General features: G+C 43.9%; 1 protein-coding gene across 1 annotated transcript; it reads right to left on the bottom strand.

Moving 5' to 3' along the window:
• Nucleotides 1-22: 22 nt before the first annotated feature.
• Nucleotides 23-10287, bottom strand: lonrf2 (LON peptidase N-terminal domain and ring finger 2). The gene is made up of 12 exons (XM_012819767.3): nucleotides 8089-10287; nucleotides 5627-5745; nucleotides 5151-5273; nucleotides 4695-4844; nucleotides 4308-4512; nucleotides 4093-4195; nucleotides 3841-3955; nucleotides 3423-3544; nucleotides 3138-3296; nucleotides 2871-3033; nucleotides 2304-2453; nucleotides 23-2023 (listed from the first exon to the last, which is right to left on the bottom strand). Exons 1-12 carry the CDS (start codon nucleotides 8882-8884, stop codon nucleotides 1865-1867), a joined length of 2364 nt encoding a protein of 787 aa, XP_012675221.2. The 5' UTR covers nucleotides 8885-10287; the 3' UTR covers nucleotides 23-1864.
• Between the last annotated feature and the right edge of the window lie 6755 nt (nucleotides 10288-17042).

Genomic DNA, 17042 nt, shown 5'->3' with positions numbered 1-17042 from the left:
AATCAGAAAACACTGAAACTCATTTTCATCTCATCATACAAAATAACTTTATTTCCATCTTATCTTAAATGTACAAACTTGGATGAAAAAATGCAGCATTTGTGTAACATCCCTAAACACAAGAGGGTTGATGAACACAAAGATTAAGTCGTGCACGATCACAAAGATAATAAACAAATGGACACGGTAGAAAAATATTCAACAAAGAAAATAGCGAAGGCCTCCAATTGTACATCAATCCAATCACAAACAACTGGAAAACCAAATGGACATATTAGTAAACTACAGTACAGTACACATGTATTCATATCAATTACACACACACACACAAACAAACATAATTGACTTCCACGCATTAACAAAGAACTGACATACACAGTATCCATACAGAGAGAGACTGCACTGACAAAACCACTCAATTTACACTAAATTTACTTAAGGGTGAACACAGCATGGGAACAACAGGTCACCCCATAATTAAGAATGTTTGCTACTTATTAGAGTTAAAAGGTAGGTAATGATAACTTTAAGGCTTCTGATTTTTGTCCTCTCAGTGGCTTTGAGTAGAGAACCCACTCTGTTGCGTGCGATCACCGTAGTGTGAATGACGGGTGGGTGTTGGGATAGACCGCGTTCCAGAGGAGGCTTGGAGAGCAGGAGCTGTCCAGTGTCTTAGACGGCATCCTCTAGCTTCTTTTAATCTCATATGCATTTCGGCAAGGGCATAGGTATTTGTGTTGAGCAAAGAGCCAAGGAGAAGGAAGTCCCATTACATTCAGAGGGTTTCTCTGGTATGTACACTGTGCCAACGTGAGCAGGGGGAGCGGTCTCCACCCCAGCAGGGGTAATGACGGCTCCTTTCCCAAAATGAGATGTGTTCTGTGATGAGTGGTTTCAACACAAGTTCATTTCATGTTTTTATTTCACGTTTTAAGACTATTTCAGTTAAAGCTGCAGAAGAACCAAATGAAACTTTCAGGAAAAAGGGAAGCATTTTGATTGGCTATGAACTACGAGGGCACTGTGCACTTGTGCAGCTGCTGCAGTGATGAGGGGTTGTGTGTCCACATGACGAGCCTCAGTACTACTACAGGTAGAGGGGAATATATCTGGACCAGGGGGGGGGGAGGACACCCTTCTGGTTTACTATACAACAAAGCAGGAGCCTCTTGAGGTCTCTAGCTCTCACTCTGCTGACGAAGACGGAGACCAGTCAACCGGTCCCTCGGAACGAAGAAGTGTGTTGCTACAGAGGCTTCAGTGCAGAGCAAACCAGGTCTGCCAGTGTGCGTGTGTGTGTGTGTGTGTGTGTGTGTGTGTCTCTATGAAAGAGAGACGAGCTTACTCCAGGATTACTAAGATGAAGCTGATAGCTAGTCTCATTCATCCAGGTGACAGATAAGTGTTCATATCTGTACGGCTTTTCTGCTGGCTTCAGCTGCTACGGTGACTCCGCTTCATTTCGCTACGAGGAAAGCAGGCACTGAAAAGAAACCGCACATGCCTGTGTGCTCTAGCAGTCCCACAGATGGGATGGACAAACGCCGGGCTCCTGAGGAGACACTTCAGGGAGAGAGAGATGAGGGAAATAAACACTAGCTTGACTGGGGGGGCTCATTTTGCAGTAGGTGGGGGGGGGGGGGGGTCTGAGGAGAGCAAAGCAGAGCCCAAGCTGATCTGTTCCGTGGAGCCCTCATTTGGTCTAAGAGAAGAAGCACCAGCAGCAGCAACAGCAGCAGCAAAAACTTGGGTATATAGTGTTCCAATCCCAGACCTGCCACTGCAGGGCCCGTCCTCTCCCACTCCCCCCTCTGGGCTCGGTGAGAGAGGAGGGGCACAAGGGGGGGAGGGTGGAAGGCTGAGGTTACCGCGGGCGTTTGCGTGTGACGAAGATGAGGACCCTGCGGATGGCGATGAGGCGGTCCTTCAGCGAGGTCATGGCCAGGATGGTGAGCTGCGCCCGGTTCTCCAGGGGAAGCACCGCCAGCAGCCACCAGCACCAGGCAGGCCCACTGGGATTGGCCTGGGGAGGGAGGGGGGGGGAGGCGGGAGGACACGTCAGTCTTCAGCCCACAAAACTGTGAGTGGTAATCATTTTATCACTTTATTCAGGATCCCTAAATAAAGATTCTGCCTTAGATTGTAATGCATAAGTATACAGGGATTTGTACAGATCGGTATGTTGCTTTAAAAAAACTTGTCTATACACCAACCTGAAATTTGAATCACATTGCTGATTATGTAACTAAGTGATTGAATTGTCTTAGCAGACAGTGAAAAGATGAACTGTGTATAATGTGTACCTGTGGATCATGGTCTTTCGTGGGCAGGTGCCCAAAGTGGCTGAGGATCTGGCTCTTCATGTTGTCTCTGAGGGAAGTGAACCAGGTGTTGGCCTGATCATACACCGAGTCATGCAGCTTCTGCAGTTCTGCAAGCTCGTCACCCTCCGCCTAAAATTCACAAACAAACACGTCCATCAGACTGGAAGACTAGGATTGAGAGAGAAAGAGAAAGAGAGAGAGAGAGAGAGAGAGGGAGAGAGAGAGAGAGAACTCACGCACTTGCTCACTCTACACTCGCTCACACACGCAGTCGCTCACACACGCAGTCGCTCACTCACGCAGTCGCTCACACACGCAGTCGCTCACACACGCAGTCGCTCACGCACGCAGTCGCTCACGCACGCAGTCGCTCACGCACGCAGTCGCTCACACATGCAGTCGCTCACACACGCAGTCGCTCACTCACTCTCTCACTATTTTTCCCTTAACACTTGTCACAAGCAGACCTTTCCCCTTGCTCTCTCTCTTAATCTCCTTCATCTCCCAAACTCCCCAGTATGCCCCCCAAAGCTGCTGGTACGGTACCTTCTTGTCCTCCAGGTACTCGATCTTGGCGGTGTGGTAACCGTCCCTCTGGCCGTGGCTGAGGACTTTGAAGCGGTCCACCCCCACCGTGTCCACCACCGAGCGCCCGTCGGGGAAGAACTTCACATCTTTTACCTCCAGCATGCAGCCGTAAGCTGCAAACCTGTAGCCAAAACACCATACCTGCGGTCAGCATTCTGTGCGTGTGCGTATATATATCTGTGTGTATATGTTTCCTTGTGTGTACGCGTGGTTGTGTTTCCTCACCCTTTGACATCATCAGCGATGCACATGCCAAACTGCTTGGTGCCCGTCTCCATGGAGCGCCGGATCATGAGGCGGTAGCGTGGCTCAAACACGTGCAGGGGGCAGGGGATTGTGGGGAACGCCATGGTGCAGATAAAAATGGGCACTTCCTGGTTCAAGCTGAAAAGATGGAAGACAAAGTAACAATTAGAATAACAATTATTCCCAGAACAACTCCGCTGTATTCAACTCTGTGATCATGTATGTGAGTGTGTGTGTGTGTCTGCACATGTCTGTGAGACTCACTTGGACAGCTCCTTCATCTCCTCCTCATGAACCTTCCTCCTCTCTCCCAGCTCCTCTCCCAGGTAGCGTTGGAGTACCTCTTCCATCAGAAATGTTTTACTGTACCCCCTGCTGGCCACGCTCTGCAAGTACACACAGTTCATAACACCATTGTTAAGCTACATCTCACACGCTAAGCAACTGCAGTGTGTAGTGTATGAGTATGAGAGACTGAAAGAAAAAAAACTTTCTGGATGTGTGTGAGGGTGTATGTGCATGTCTGCATCCGTGTGTGTGTGTGTGTGTGTGTGTGTGTGTGTGTGTGTGTGTGTGTGTGTGTGTGTGTGTGTGTGTGTGTGTGTGTGTGTGTGTGTGTGTGTGTGTGTCTGTGAGGGAGTGAAAATGAGGAAGTGTGTGTGTGTATGGAGTACACTCTTACCTCAGAGAGATTCTCTTTGCAGAGTGGGCAGTTGGGGTTGTGATCCATGCAGCGCTCCAGACACTTGAGGCAGAATGTGTGTCCACAGCGGGTGGTGACTGGTTCATAGAACAGTCTGGAGAGATGGAGTGGAGGGTTGAGAGAGAGGGAGGGAGAGAGAGGGAGAGAGAGAGAGAGGGAGGAGAGTTAGTAACATGAAAATACCAGTTTCAGCAGCTCTGGTCTGACGTGAGAACAGGAAGAGAGTTGTACCTCATACACAGAGAGCACTCCAAATCTCCACTGTCCAAGAGCTCAGTAGGCACCTGCCTCACTCCTGAAGACGTGGTCACGGCTGTGGACGAACTGGAACCATCTAGCAATAGACACACGATCCGTCAGTTAGCTCACCCAAAACACAGAAACCCACAGGTAAACGGCTTATCTCAGGAAGATAACAAAATCTCCAAATCCAGGGTGAACCGTACCTGGCCGAAGGTGTTTGCAGGGGGGGGCGTGCCTGTGCTCCGTAGAGCCCTTCCTCTTGAGGCTGGAGGGGCATGGCAGTGCCGAGAGGACCGCCGACAGACTCTTGGGGTTCTCAAACTGGCCGTCAGCTTTGCCAAGGGGCAGAGAGGAGCTGCCAGTGCCCACGCTCCCCTCACCACTCTTAGGCAGGGTGGCACTGGAGTCCTATAGGCATGGCCACAGAGGAGGTGAGAGTGTGAGACTGAGTAAGACATTTGCCAAGAGTAAGAGTTATGTAGCATTCGAAAAACAGCATAGGAATTCACTGATGAAGACAATTCAATTCCGTATTGGGCTTGGCCGTATTTGGATGTGCATGAAGAAACGAATTGGGTGTGAGCGCTCACCTTGGAGGAACCTGGTGTACTGTAGGAGGGGGGCAGTGAGTTGAGGAGGGACGAGGGCTTCAGGCGAGAGGAGGGTCCGGTCTGCCTTGAGGGCAGGGGGGCAGAGAGCCCATCCTCCTCAAACACTGAAGAGAAGAGCTCACTCAGGACCTGTGGAAACACAAACACACACCCTCAAGTTAAGAATGTGGCACAGAACCCAGCTTTCCCATCAGTATTTCCATTTGACAGATCCCGTCTCAAGACTCAATCTACTAACTTGCTTACAGGAACAACATTACCAAATCAGCTAGCCAAGAATCACAATCTTCCTAATTTTTCAGAGTATGTTATTCAAGTACCATTTTGAGAAATAACTAGGAATAAACGGGATACTTCTAACTAGACTGCAAACAAGTCTGGAGACAAATGATGGTTAGTCACAGATGGATAGGAGACTGTGTGTTCCTATGGTACCTTCTGAGCTTCAAGCTTGACCACGGTCCAGTCCGGCTTCAGAGCCACACAGTAGAAATACTGTTGCAGGGCCTCCTCCGCCCTTCCAGCTCCGCTCAGGGCTTTGGCCTTGGTGTAGCGAGCCTGGTGATTTACAGAGGGAAAGAGAGAGGGAGAAAGGGGGGAGAGAGGGAGAGGAAAAGAGAGAACAGAGGAGACGGAGAGATGGTAAAGGAAAGAAATTGAGAAAAGTTAAGAGAACAATGGCAGATTCAGTGAGATGCAGTTAGTGAGAGTACGCGTGTAATAACCTTCAAACTCTTTTTCATATAGAGCAATAGTGTGATGTAATGCAACAGGATAGTGTATTGGAATGAGGTCAGTACATGTTATGAATAGTGTGAGGCATGGAGGTTAGGAGGTCAGGATTACTTCTGCTGGTCTGAAAGTGGGTCAGACCGGTATAGGCCTGTCTATGTCTAAGTGACCATACTTACTTTGGGGCATTGAGGTTTCAGCCGACACACACTGTCAGCGTCCTGGATGGCTTGGCTGAAATTCCTCATTTCCATGTGCAGCTCAGCCCGCCGTCCCAGCAGCCTGCATATAGAGGGCGCTGTGGGGGAAAGAGAGAGCAGGTGCCTCTGTTAAGAGTGAACCACAGAACAAGATGTTTTGAAGAAATTCCCCTAAAAAGCTTATGCCTTGACATCATCAGCGCAATTTATAGAGGGGAGGTTAATCTAATTGCCCCGTGGCATACACTGAAATTATGACTCACTCCAAAAGAAAGACTATGCAAACCCCTCACTCTGATAGAAAAAAATGGCTTATATAAGTGTTGATGTAACACGTTATATAAACGTCCTATTGTGACCTCCCAGAAGCACAAAAACTTAAGCCGTGATGGAATTTTCTAATATTAGAGCTCGCTGACACTCTAACTTCTAAATTCATAAGGAGTTTCAAAGTCAGGCCTATATTTCTGGACCCAGACACATAAGCAGACAATCTGCTTGCATAAAATCCAGGTCACAGAAGTGGACCAGCCCTGCCCCCCCTCTTCCACGTCTCGCCACAGGCCTGACCATACCTCATGGAACATTCTGGCTCATGCACACCTGTGGCTACTACCGTTACAGGCTGAATTGTAATACTATATGACCCAGCTTTTCTCATCTCTTCTAGGACCAGAGATCAGGACTAAATGAACACTTAAATCATCTAAAAACACAGGCCTATAGTATCAGTGCGGGAGGAAAATACCGCGCCACAGTGGATTCTCTCTATCCCGCACACACACATCATGTCAAGTTATCATGTCAATAACACTTCATCTTAGAAGTGACTGAATGGTGATACAAATGGGTTGGCATTAGGTCTGTTGAAAGGAAAAACTGGAATCACACTAGACACATAAAACGAGCTATGAATGGCTCCTCTATTGCAAATGGGACAACTGACCACCCAACAAGGTCCAATGCTTGTTCTAATAACTGATCACTGATAGCCAGTGTGGAGCATATGTCGGACTAAGTGTAATGGTTGCCAGTGGGTAGGGTGCTGTGCAGTGAGTAAACCTCACTCCCCGAAACCTTAAAAGATGTGCTAGTGAGGTTTTTGCGTCCTGGCTAGCACGCCGCCCCCGGCCCATGCTTGAGGTGGAGTTTGTCTATACAATACAGGTTACAAAAGCTAACATACTTAGTCAGAAGAGCATATGTCTCTGTTCACAGTGTGATGACCAACCACATAGACACAGATGAACCATCATCTGTCATTTAATGACCTAGTATGCAGATCTCCTCTCCCCTCCTGCACAGCTCTACTGCATTCCCCCTCAGCCACTCCCTTACATAAGCAGGTCAACATCCAGAGACCCCGTCTGCAAAACCAGGTCAGGCCAGAGCAGATGCACTGGCATGCAGGATCCCAGCCAGATTAATCAATCTGTCGGCAAATCTCCCTGCTAAATTATACTTACAGGCAAAAGATTGACAAAGCACTCAGTTATGAATTGTCACTGATATGTGTTCAGGGTGCTAACAGAGTGGAAAACACACATGTAAGACTGATTCCCACTGTAAGGTTAGACAGACTCACTATGAGTATTTCCTTCTGACATCCTCATACCTCTATTGAGGTTACTCTACTCATAACTGCATTCCGACGGGGCATTGGAGAGATGCTCAGAGGACTGTCTGTGACCTGACCTACTTTTGCAGGAGGGTAATAGGTGGAGCACATGGCCTCTTATGAAATTAGAGACCCAAACATGAACCCACTTTGCCCTTGATACTCCACTGTGGAGAAAGCAGCCAAACCATTTCACCCCAATCCCATACTGCATGGATGACGTTAAAAGAGCAGATGGTCTCTCTGGGGTGACGTGTGGTGGAAGCCAACAGGCCTGTCGTGTTTGTTTGGTAACATTCGAGAGTGTGAAAGCGCTGTACCAACACATACACGTCTGTGCGAGAGCTCAATATTTTGCAGTGTTGTGGTGAGGACACATTACATTTTCCAAGCCTAAAGACTCTTTTAAAAACACGGGCAAATAGGCTAACTGTTGGGAGTACATGCACACGCAAACAAAACAACTGACCAAAATTTTACTTAAATAACCCCCTCTTCATAATACTAAGAGAAGTCCAAAATAAACAAACATATTTACTCCATGAAATATTTCATTCTTCTACCCTTAATATTTGGTGTTTACATTTCAATAATTATTACGCAGTTAAATCAACAATGCGGGTTATATGGATGTTAAAGTCTACAGGTTAATAGCGAAAGTGTGTCCAAATGCATTGCAGTGCGTAACGTATCATGTCGTAACTAGCTCAGCCTACTTGAAGTGGCGACCCCTGTAGTTGTTATGTGACCAGTACAGCATAATGTAGGTCAGTTACAAAACCAGATCCTCAGAGGAAATGTAAATGACTTGCGGTGCTCTTACCTATTTCTACTGCTTTGTTGAACTTTTCCAAAGCGTTGGCCAGGTCATGTTTCTTCCATATTCCGTCTGCTTCCAACCAAAATCGCCTGGATTTGCTTTCCGATTCAAACCATTTATCCAACAGACTGCTGAGTACAACGTTAACTCTAAATCCATGAATACCATCTTCTCCGAGCGAGTTGTTAATTTTGGAATGACAACTACTGCATTCCTTCACACCAGTGTCTTCCAGGCACCGTTTGCAAAAGGTATGGCCACATTCTAATGTGGTTGGTTCGGATAGCAGACACTTGCAAAGTTTACAAGTAAATAAGTCTAAACATTCCTCCTCCTCCGACCCATCTCTGTCACCGCTCGTGGCCCCGTTGTTGTTCGACCTGCCACTTGCTTTTGAGTCAAGAGTGTCCGTCTTAGCGGTTTCTCTTCCACTGACAGAGGTCTCAGTTTTGTGGTCACTCAGCTCCTTTCCGCGTATAGTCCGAGCAATACTTTCAACCAAAAGGCCAAGTTCATCAGGTAGGAGCCTCTGAATGTTTGCAGCTACACGATATGAGTCCAAAGCGTCTCCAATCCGACCCGCTCGGGCTAAAGTGTCCGCTTTGCGTAGACATAGCCCCCGGTCCGGTTGGTGTAGGTCGGCCAGTTGGGAGCTATAGATCTCCACAGCAAGGTCGAAGTCTCCAGCCCGACAAGCTTCTTCAGCAACCTGAAGCATTTCAGGACACAAACCCAGTGCGCTAGGGTTCGATATGTCATGAACGAAATGTTCCGTGTGGTTCTGTATTCCCGTGTCCATCGTTGTGTAGTTGGCAGCAAAAGGTGGGTTAAATGATATAGCTATCTGGCTAACAACGTTACACAAGCTTTTGTGCTACCACGGAGAGCACCTCCCCTGTCCCAGTAAATTATAAAATGAACCCACCGCAACAGTAGGCCCTGCCCTTAAACATTACAAAAGTCAGACTGGCCAAACTGCCAAAATAAGTGGAGCAGCCCACGAGCATAGGAGCCCCACTTAAAGTTACTGTTGTCTGTGGATTAATACCCCAGACATGTTTCATAACCAACAGATATAGCCCGTAATCGCTTCCGTAACTATGATGCTCTGCCAAGAAGTCATCAGGTAACGATAGCCTAACTTAGTTGTTGTGGTTGCGAAACGTTACCCTTTGGAATTGAAGTGGTCCAGTCCCAACACTTACATCCAAGAAGCCCACGTTATATACTCAAAATATTACAGTACTAGCGATAAGCGAGCAAACTTAACTTACTTACGATCTAACCAATGCCGATACGCCTTAATTGGGATTTTTGAAGCTTATACAAGCTTGACCCTTGTTGTTTCACAACACATTAACGTAGCTTGATGGAAGTCTACCGGGTTAACCTGATCATTTCAAATACAGGCAACATCTTTCGTCCCCGTTTTGTTCATGAATAATATCATTCATTTGCTAAAGAAACAACCACTCGACGTCCACCTCGCACAAGGTATCGGTTTTAAATAAGACCCGATAGCGACCAAAGGGCCGGGGTTTGCGTAAACTCGGCTAGCGTGACGTATCCCATGGTTAACGTTAACGGTTATCTAACCAACACAAGTCTTGTAGCCTTTCTCTTGATTTCGGTCACGCATTACACTCCCCATACATGTTTCGTCGCTCTGGTCACGATTCCGGATTCATTTCTGTTCGTATATTTGGTCTCACTGATTTGGAATTCGAATGTATCCGTTAGTAAGGCACTCTTACCACACAACAAAACATAGCTGGCTAACGAAGCCTGCTCACATCGTCACCGTCCCCCAGGATAACGTAAGCAGCACGTGACGTGCAGCAAATAACTTCATTGGTGAATTAAATATCTACATTATATAACCACATAAATGGTTGTATAATCATAGTTAGGTCTAACTGAAGAACCTGAATGAGTACAGAATTCATGCGATCGGTGGTCAATGAATTATTTGACAGTTTAGTAGCCTACACTATGATATAAGTATGTATTTTCGAACACTATATGGACTTTTTGTTATTAGTGGATGGGAATACACGAAGTCCACCCCACTGCAACCCCTTGCTTATGCAAAGATTTATGTAATATGTTACTTTATATAACATATGTATTGGCCTACATATAAATTAGCGCTGACGCTATGAAATCGTGTAGGTCATTGTTCAGTTTTTAGATTGCTAATTTTATAGAGAACGTCTCAAAGGTTAATGATTTTAATTTGTATTATAATATTACATAGCCTACAATTTAATTTCGTTGTTTTATAGCCTAGACACTTTGTATACATAGACAATACACTGTTTATAGCTTAGCTGTTTTAATAACTCCTACCTCTGCCATATTCTATGGATAACAGATTACTTAGTACAAAAACTGAATAAACATCTTACCAAACATTTCACTGAACAAGCTGTCACACTTGCCCAGCCAATGGCTGCTTGACTATTTTGCATTATCATGTTGTGTCTGATGTTCGAATAGACCCGAAACACCCAATGACCCCAGGATACATCACTGATGATGCATCCCAGCGCTTCCGCAGGAAGTATTCTACAAGTTTCCTGCCTGATAGCTTTCATAATAAGCTTGCATCATATGACTAAATGCTGACAAGTTTGCCTTTTCTTAAACACACAGTTTAAGAAAAGGCAATACAAAGCACATGGAACAACTCAGTGATGACATAATAAGACATAATTGTATGGCTATCCATCCACAGTCCACAGTCACTGACTAGAAATATCAGAAAATCATTTTTATTCCACAGGCCTATGATTATATATAAAAAAAAAAAAAAAACGTACTAGATATGCAATGACTATTAGCCGTGTCTTCAAAGGGACTCTTAATACCCCGACACCACAGAGTTTAATTGTGTCCCTTGCATAAGACCTGATGTAACACATCATATCATCCATGGAGTGCTTCAGATGACGAACAAGGTGTGTCAGACCAAAGGAGACACCTACAAAGAGTAGTGATGTAGTTCCTGGAACAAGATTGTGAAACGCTTTGTTAAACAATAATGTTCGACAATTTTTTGCCAATATTTATAGTTTTTTTTATTCAACATGTCATTCACAATATTATTTCAAAGAAAATACATTTCACTGAACAAGCTGTCACACTTGCCCAGCCCAATGGCTGCTTGACTTTTTTGCATTATCATGCTGTTGTGTTTTTGTAAAGGTTGTGTAAGGATGACTTGTAATGGTGATGGGTGTGTTGAATATGTAAAGACACTCTAGGCCTAATTGTTAGGTGAAAATTCACCTTAGTTACTTCAGGACTCCGGAGTTGTCAATCAGTATATTTATTCAACAAGAACAATTGCAATTGGGCTCACTCACAGCACAATGATGAAAGTGAAGCCAGGATAAACACATCGCACAAGGTTTATATAGACAGAAGTTTAGCGTTCAGCAGGGAAAACCACGTGGTGGATTTTTGACGTCCGAGGCAAGGATGGAAGTTTTGCACAAGATTGGAAGAAGCACGGTTCGACCCTTCTTATCACTTCTCGTCTAAACATGCTCTTGTACATATGCAGACTATGTGGCACCTAATAATCTAAGTTACACACACACACAGAAACACAGAAAAGCCATGTTCCTGCTTTCATAAGCACATGATTCATACAAGGAATATATTAATACAAGGCACTTGATTCATATATTCTTAAGTCATTAACAGTGCTTGGAAATGATCTCCATCACTAATGTGCAGGTGGTTAGTGAAGGTTCCACATTGCTGAGGTGAGAGACTCTGAGTGATCCCAGCATGCAAGGCAGTAGAAGGTTTGTTAGGAAACTGAGAGTGTTTCAGATAAGAATTGGTGTGTTTTATACCTCCCCTTTGTGTCCAATGTTTTTCATGTCTGTGTTAGCCCCTCTGTTAGTTAGCGTACCTGTGCAACGCCAGCATCTTTCATGTCAGAGATAGACCTGCCTTCCGTCTCACTCAGTGTGTATCAGTGTTTCCTGCCTGATAGCTTTCATAATAAGCTTGCATCATATGACTAAATGCTGACAATACAAAGCACATGGAACAACTCAGTAAGGATATAATAAGACATAATTGTATGGCTATCCATCCACAGTCCACATTCACTGACTAGAAATATACATCATTTTTATTCCACAGGCCTATGTTTATAAAAATAAAATAAAAAAATCCCAAACTTACTAGATATGCAATGACTATTAGCCGTGTCTTCAAAGGGACTCCCAATACCCCGACCCCACAGAGTTTAGTTGTGTCCCTTGCATAAGACCTGATGTAACACATCATATCATCCATGGAGCGCTTCAGATGCAGCCAGCATGACGAACAAGGTGTGGCAGACCAAAGGAGACGCCTACAAAGAGTATTGATGTAGTTCCTGGAAAAAGATTGTGAAACGCTGTGTTAAACAATAATGTTCGACAATTTTTTGCCAATATTTATAGTTTTTTATTCAACATGTCAGTCACAATATTAATTCAAAGGAAATATAATTTTATTTTCCTCGAAGAGTTTGCAGCTAAATTGTTGCACGATTGTTCACGTTTCAAGATACTGTTAGATAAGAGCTGTGTTAGCAAGAACTCTAGGTGTCATTATCGATGACCAACTAACATTCATTGACCACATTGCCTCTGTCTCCCGGTCGTGCCGCTTCGCGCTATTCAACATCCGCAAAATCAGACCGTGATTGTTCGCTCTCTATATGTCGCTTTGGATAAAAGCGTCTGCTAAATGACTAAATGTAAATGTTATCTGATCTAAGAGTTTCTACTTCTGTGTTTGTATTTTGACACCACATCAGTGAGTGAAATCACTTTGAAATCATAGAATATTGACATCACATGAATCCAGGGTTGGGTTTCCAGCTTCATATTTCTGAATAAGCAGATATTGTAGATATTTTGCCATGAGAGATTACATACACAGATGCAATAACAGATGCACCTCACAGTACAATTTAGATTGAATTGTCCGTGGCAATTGGTAAGAAACCTTTGAGGAAGCATATAATCCCAGAGCTAATCCAGGGCTAACCTGAGATTCCTGTGCGGTGTAATCCTGTGGATTCTCCTGTTCTGAGGAAATGCCTGTATTGGATTTTGCAGCCATAACATTTAGCTTCTGGTCAGATAGAACTGAGCAGTGGTCCTACACTGAGGCCAGCTTGTACTCTGCCGGTCCTTGGCTCATCCGGACAGGGGCACTGAGACTAAAATGTAGCCACCTAACCCCATCCTTTTGGCTCAAACCCCAGGAGTGCTCTCAGTATCAGCAGCAATTTTGTGTTGAATGCCTGGGTCGTTGGGGACAATTGACCAGCTAGGTGGGGGCTATGTAGCATGCAGGGGGGTAGCATCGTTTGCATATGTGTGTATGTGATGTAGTGATCCCAGAATGCTGTCTGAATGTAGTGAGAATGTTAATGTTTTATTGTATTCGATTTTGGAATGTGTCCTCCTTCTGTGTGTGTCTTTCTGTTACTATTTTTAGTCTGTGTGATATGTGTTGATTCCTGTGTGTTAGATCCTGTGTAGTGAGCATACAGGGTTGGGGAGTAACTAGTTACATGTAACGGAGTTACATAATTCAATTACAAAATAAATGAAATTGTAATCCATTACATTTGCTGAGAAAAAATATGTAAATTAAATTAAATTACAGTTACGTATCAAAATGTAAGTGATTACAAAGTGGTTGCATCAAAACATATTTTTTTCTGTAAAAGTTTTAAAGCTTATATGTAGAATATTCATTTTGTTGCTCTGCGTTTTTTCACCATCTAGACAGGCTCCATTCATTTAGCAACATGCTCTCAAATTTTGCGCCTCTCTTCTTCCAATCAAAAGGTAATCGAAAGTAATCAAATGTAATAAGCTACATTACTTTGATGTGGTAAGTAAAATAGTTACATTACTTATTACATTTTTAAAAGGTAATTAGTAACCTGTAACCTATCACATTTTCAAAGAAACCTTCCCAACCCTGTTAGCGTATTTGTCCTCCCTTACCCAGTGTGTTTTGTAGAGTTAAGACCTGGTGTGTTTTCTCATTCAGTATAAGGGTTTCCTGTGCACATCACAATAAATGGCAGAGAAGCCAAAGAAACCTGTGTATTGCTCCCAGTCTACATTACAGTACCTATGCTGTATTGTGTAGATGTTGTTGTCAGAGTTAGAAAATTGTATGTGTTTAGATGTGGAGTTAATAAAACACACCCCACAAATACAGTATATATATATTTTTAATAATAATACAAATGTCTCTCAATCATCTCAGGTGACTTGTTAGGGTAGACAAGTGTCATGCCTGCCATTCAATGGTCAGGCATTCGCAAGTTAGATTCAGCCAGTCACCCCTTGCTGGTCAAATGCCAGAAGTGAATTATGCAGTGCATTCGGATGTGGTTTTGGTCAGACACTGAGGGCTTGTAGCTTATCCAAAACTAATTTTACTATTTTTTCATTCCCACCTTTACAACAAACTACTGAATATAGGAGAAGAGAATCATTGGGTGCATAGACATTTCATGGAAAAAGAAGTTAGAGACAAGCATCTTGCTGGGTACAAGGGAAAATAACCTGCATGACTACCTCAAGTTCTACGGGGGGGGGGGGGTTCCAGTGCTGTGTCTATTCTCCAGCAGAAGCCCTTAGGACACAACAGTAATGGTTGCTGTGAGGCTTTGCCGTTTCATATGAGTTACTCATTTTAAAACAGCCCTTTCCAACAGTGTAAGATATCAGTCTTAACCACAGTCTCTGGTACACTGAAATCAGTTTAGTACCGCCTTGGTGATTAGGCTAAGCAGTGAAGAGAACTTCAGAGTGCTGGCCCTCTGAGGAGAGTTCTAAAGAAAATGCCATTTCTGAAGGACAAGGAAAAGATTAAGATGGGCAGAAGAACATAAACACTGGATACAGGCTGACTGAAAAAAAGAAGTGTTATGGATGAACAAAAAACTAAGTTTGAGGTGTCTGGATCACACAGTAGAAAGTTTGTGAGGTGAAAAACAAACAAAAGGAGAAAGCACTTGACGCTATCTGCTAGCATGGTGGAGGGATTGTGATGGTCTGAATGCTTTGGTGCTGGTAAAGCAGTACAGTTTGACTGTGTGAAAGGGATCTGAAAAAATTAAGGCTGTCACTATTTTGCAATGATTGAAGGCCAATTTCACCCTATGACAGGACAATGACCCAAAGCACTGATCAAATGCTATGCAATATCTATTTACGGAGGAAGCTGTCAACTGGTATTCTGTCTGTGATGGATTGGCTAGCACATGACAGGATTTCATCTCTATTGACCTGGTGTGAGCTGTTGGGGAAGCAGTTTGACAGAAGGATACAAAAAACTTGTGGAAAGTGCATGGGGAGAAATGTCTGCATATCACCTCAACAAATTGATAGCTAGAATCACAAGGTTACAAGAGTGAAGGTTAGCAGGCAATGGGCCTTTGTATGCCTAGACATCACATTCACAATCAACCATTCCTAGCCATAATAGTTATTTACTGCAGTGAGGATTGACCAATTTATTGTTATTTTATTTATATATATGAAAATGGGGATATTTCCCAGTAATTTCGAACTTTTGAGCAGTAGTATACAATAGATATTAAGTCAAAATGTTCCGATTCCTCTTTCCACCCATCTCCTTCAAACAAAAGATTTAATCAGAAATGGCGAAAGCATTTCTGTCCCTGACTACCTCTGTATTCAGGCTGTACATGAGACATATGTTGTGCAGTAACAATGGTCTCAACCTGAGATACCTCCAACTGAAATTTTGAGAGCTTGCAAATTCAGGTTTCAGTTACAGGATAGGCCCTCTACTTGAAAAATGTAAGTAACTAATTTTCTGCTAAATACAATTGTATCTCTTTAACTTCTTTAGTATGTTGCACAACGTCATCCCAAGGCTCTATCTTGCATGTCATAGTCATGGCATAAAACCATGCTATATATTTTTATGAAATATTTCTGCACTTTGTGTTGACTTATACATCAACTCAGACAAAGGCAACACATACATGAATGGCATGCACCTGAGGTAGATGTGGTAGCGTGCAGATGAGGGCTGCACGTGAGGGGTGGTTTAACGGCAGCTTACTCCCAGAATCCTGCCTTCACCGGCTCCTTACGAGGGAACTCTGCCATCGCTGTGCTCCTGCTGAAGGGAGGAAGCAAAGGATTAGCCTTGATTGGCCTTCCCTTTAATCTGTGCGCTGTATGCATTTAACACCTAGCAAACGTCGACACCACCCAAAGAGCAACTAACTGCTGAACGATCTGGCCCTTATCTGGTATGGATCTGAATACGCTAATCATATATCCACATGCATGTAACGTCGAGAGGTGGAGGTGTAAACTGATATCGCATGAGACATATCAAATCTATCAGCTTATTTTTGAAAATCAACAGGCCAACCTTAATGACAACTGAAGACACAATGCTGGGGCAAGCTACAGGCCAAGTCTGTTTTAAAACATGAACTCTATGAGAAGAGGATGATATGGATACACAGCAACACATCTAGCCTAGACTGTTCTCCTCGCCTCTGTCGGCTTAGTAGTAGAATTGATTCACGTTCTGATATTTTGCAGCTTTCCTTAACAGAAACTAAGGGAGATGTATGTTTGCATTCAATGATGTTTTACTACATGAAGATCACAGATACAGTGCCTTATCACCAGGAAAATTAAGCCTTAACCAAGTTCTATATTTTATTATAACTCATTGTTATTTTCTGTGCATTTCTGCTCACAGAGGGATATCTTACTCGTACTGACTGTATTTATAAGCAGTCCCAAGTCTCACGATTTGCACATGCTTAGTCAGATTTTTGTGTCTGTGGTTTTCGATGCGCACACACACACACACACACACACACACACACACACACACACACACACACATACACACACACACACACA

Source organism: Clupea harengus, chromosome 21, assembly GCF_900700415.2.
Source record: "Clupea harengus chromosome 21, Ch_v2.0.2, whole genome shotgun sequence".
Taxonomy (NCBI): domain Eukaryota; kingdom Metazoa; phylum Chordata; class Actinopteri; order Clupeiformes; family Clupeidae; genus Clupea; species Clupea harengus.
Note: the sequence above shows the minus strand (reverse complement) of the source record. Positions and strands in the feature narration are given on the sequence as shown.

Bases quoted from the DNA above. Each gene is read 5' to 3' on its own strand.
- lonrf2 (XM_012819767.3), bottom strand. From the start codon at position 8,884: ATGGACACGGGAATACAGAACCACACGGAACATTTCGTTCATGACATA. The intron at 4,513-4,694 runs GTGAGCGCTCAC...CCATGCCTATAG, and splicing joins GTACACCAGGTTCCTCCAAG to GACTCCAGTGCCACCCTGCC. The intron at 2,024-2,303 runs GTACACATTATA...CTCCCTCCCCAG, and splicing joins CGAAAGACCATGATCCACAG to GCCAATCCCAGTGGGCCTGC.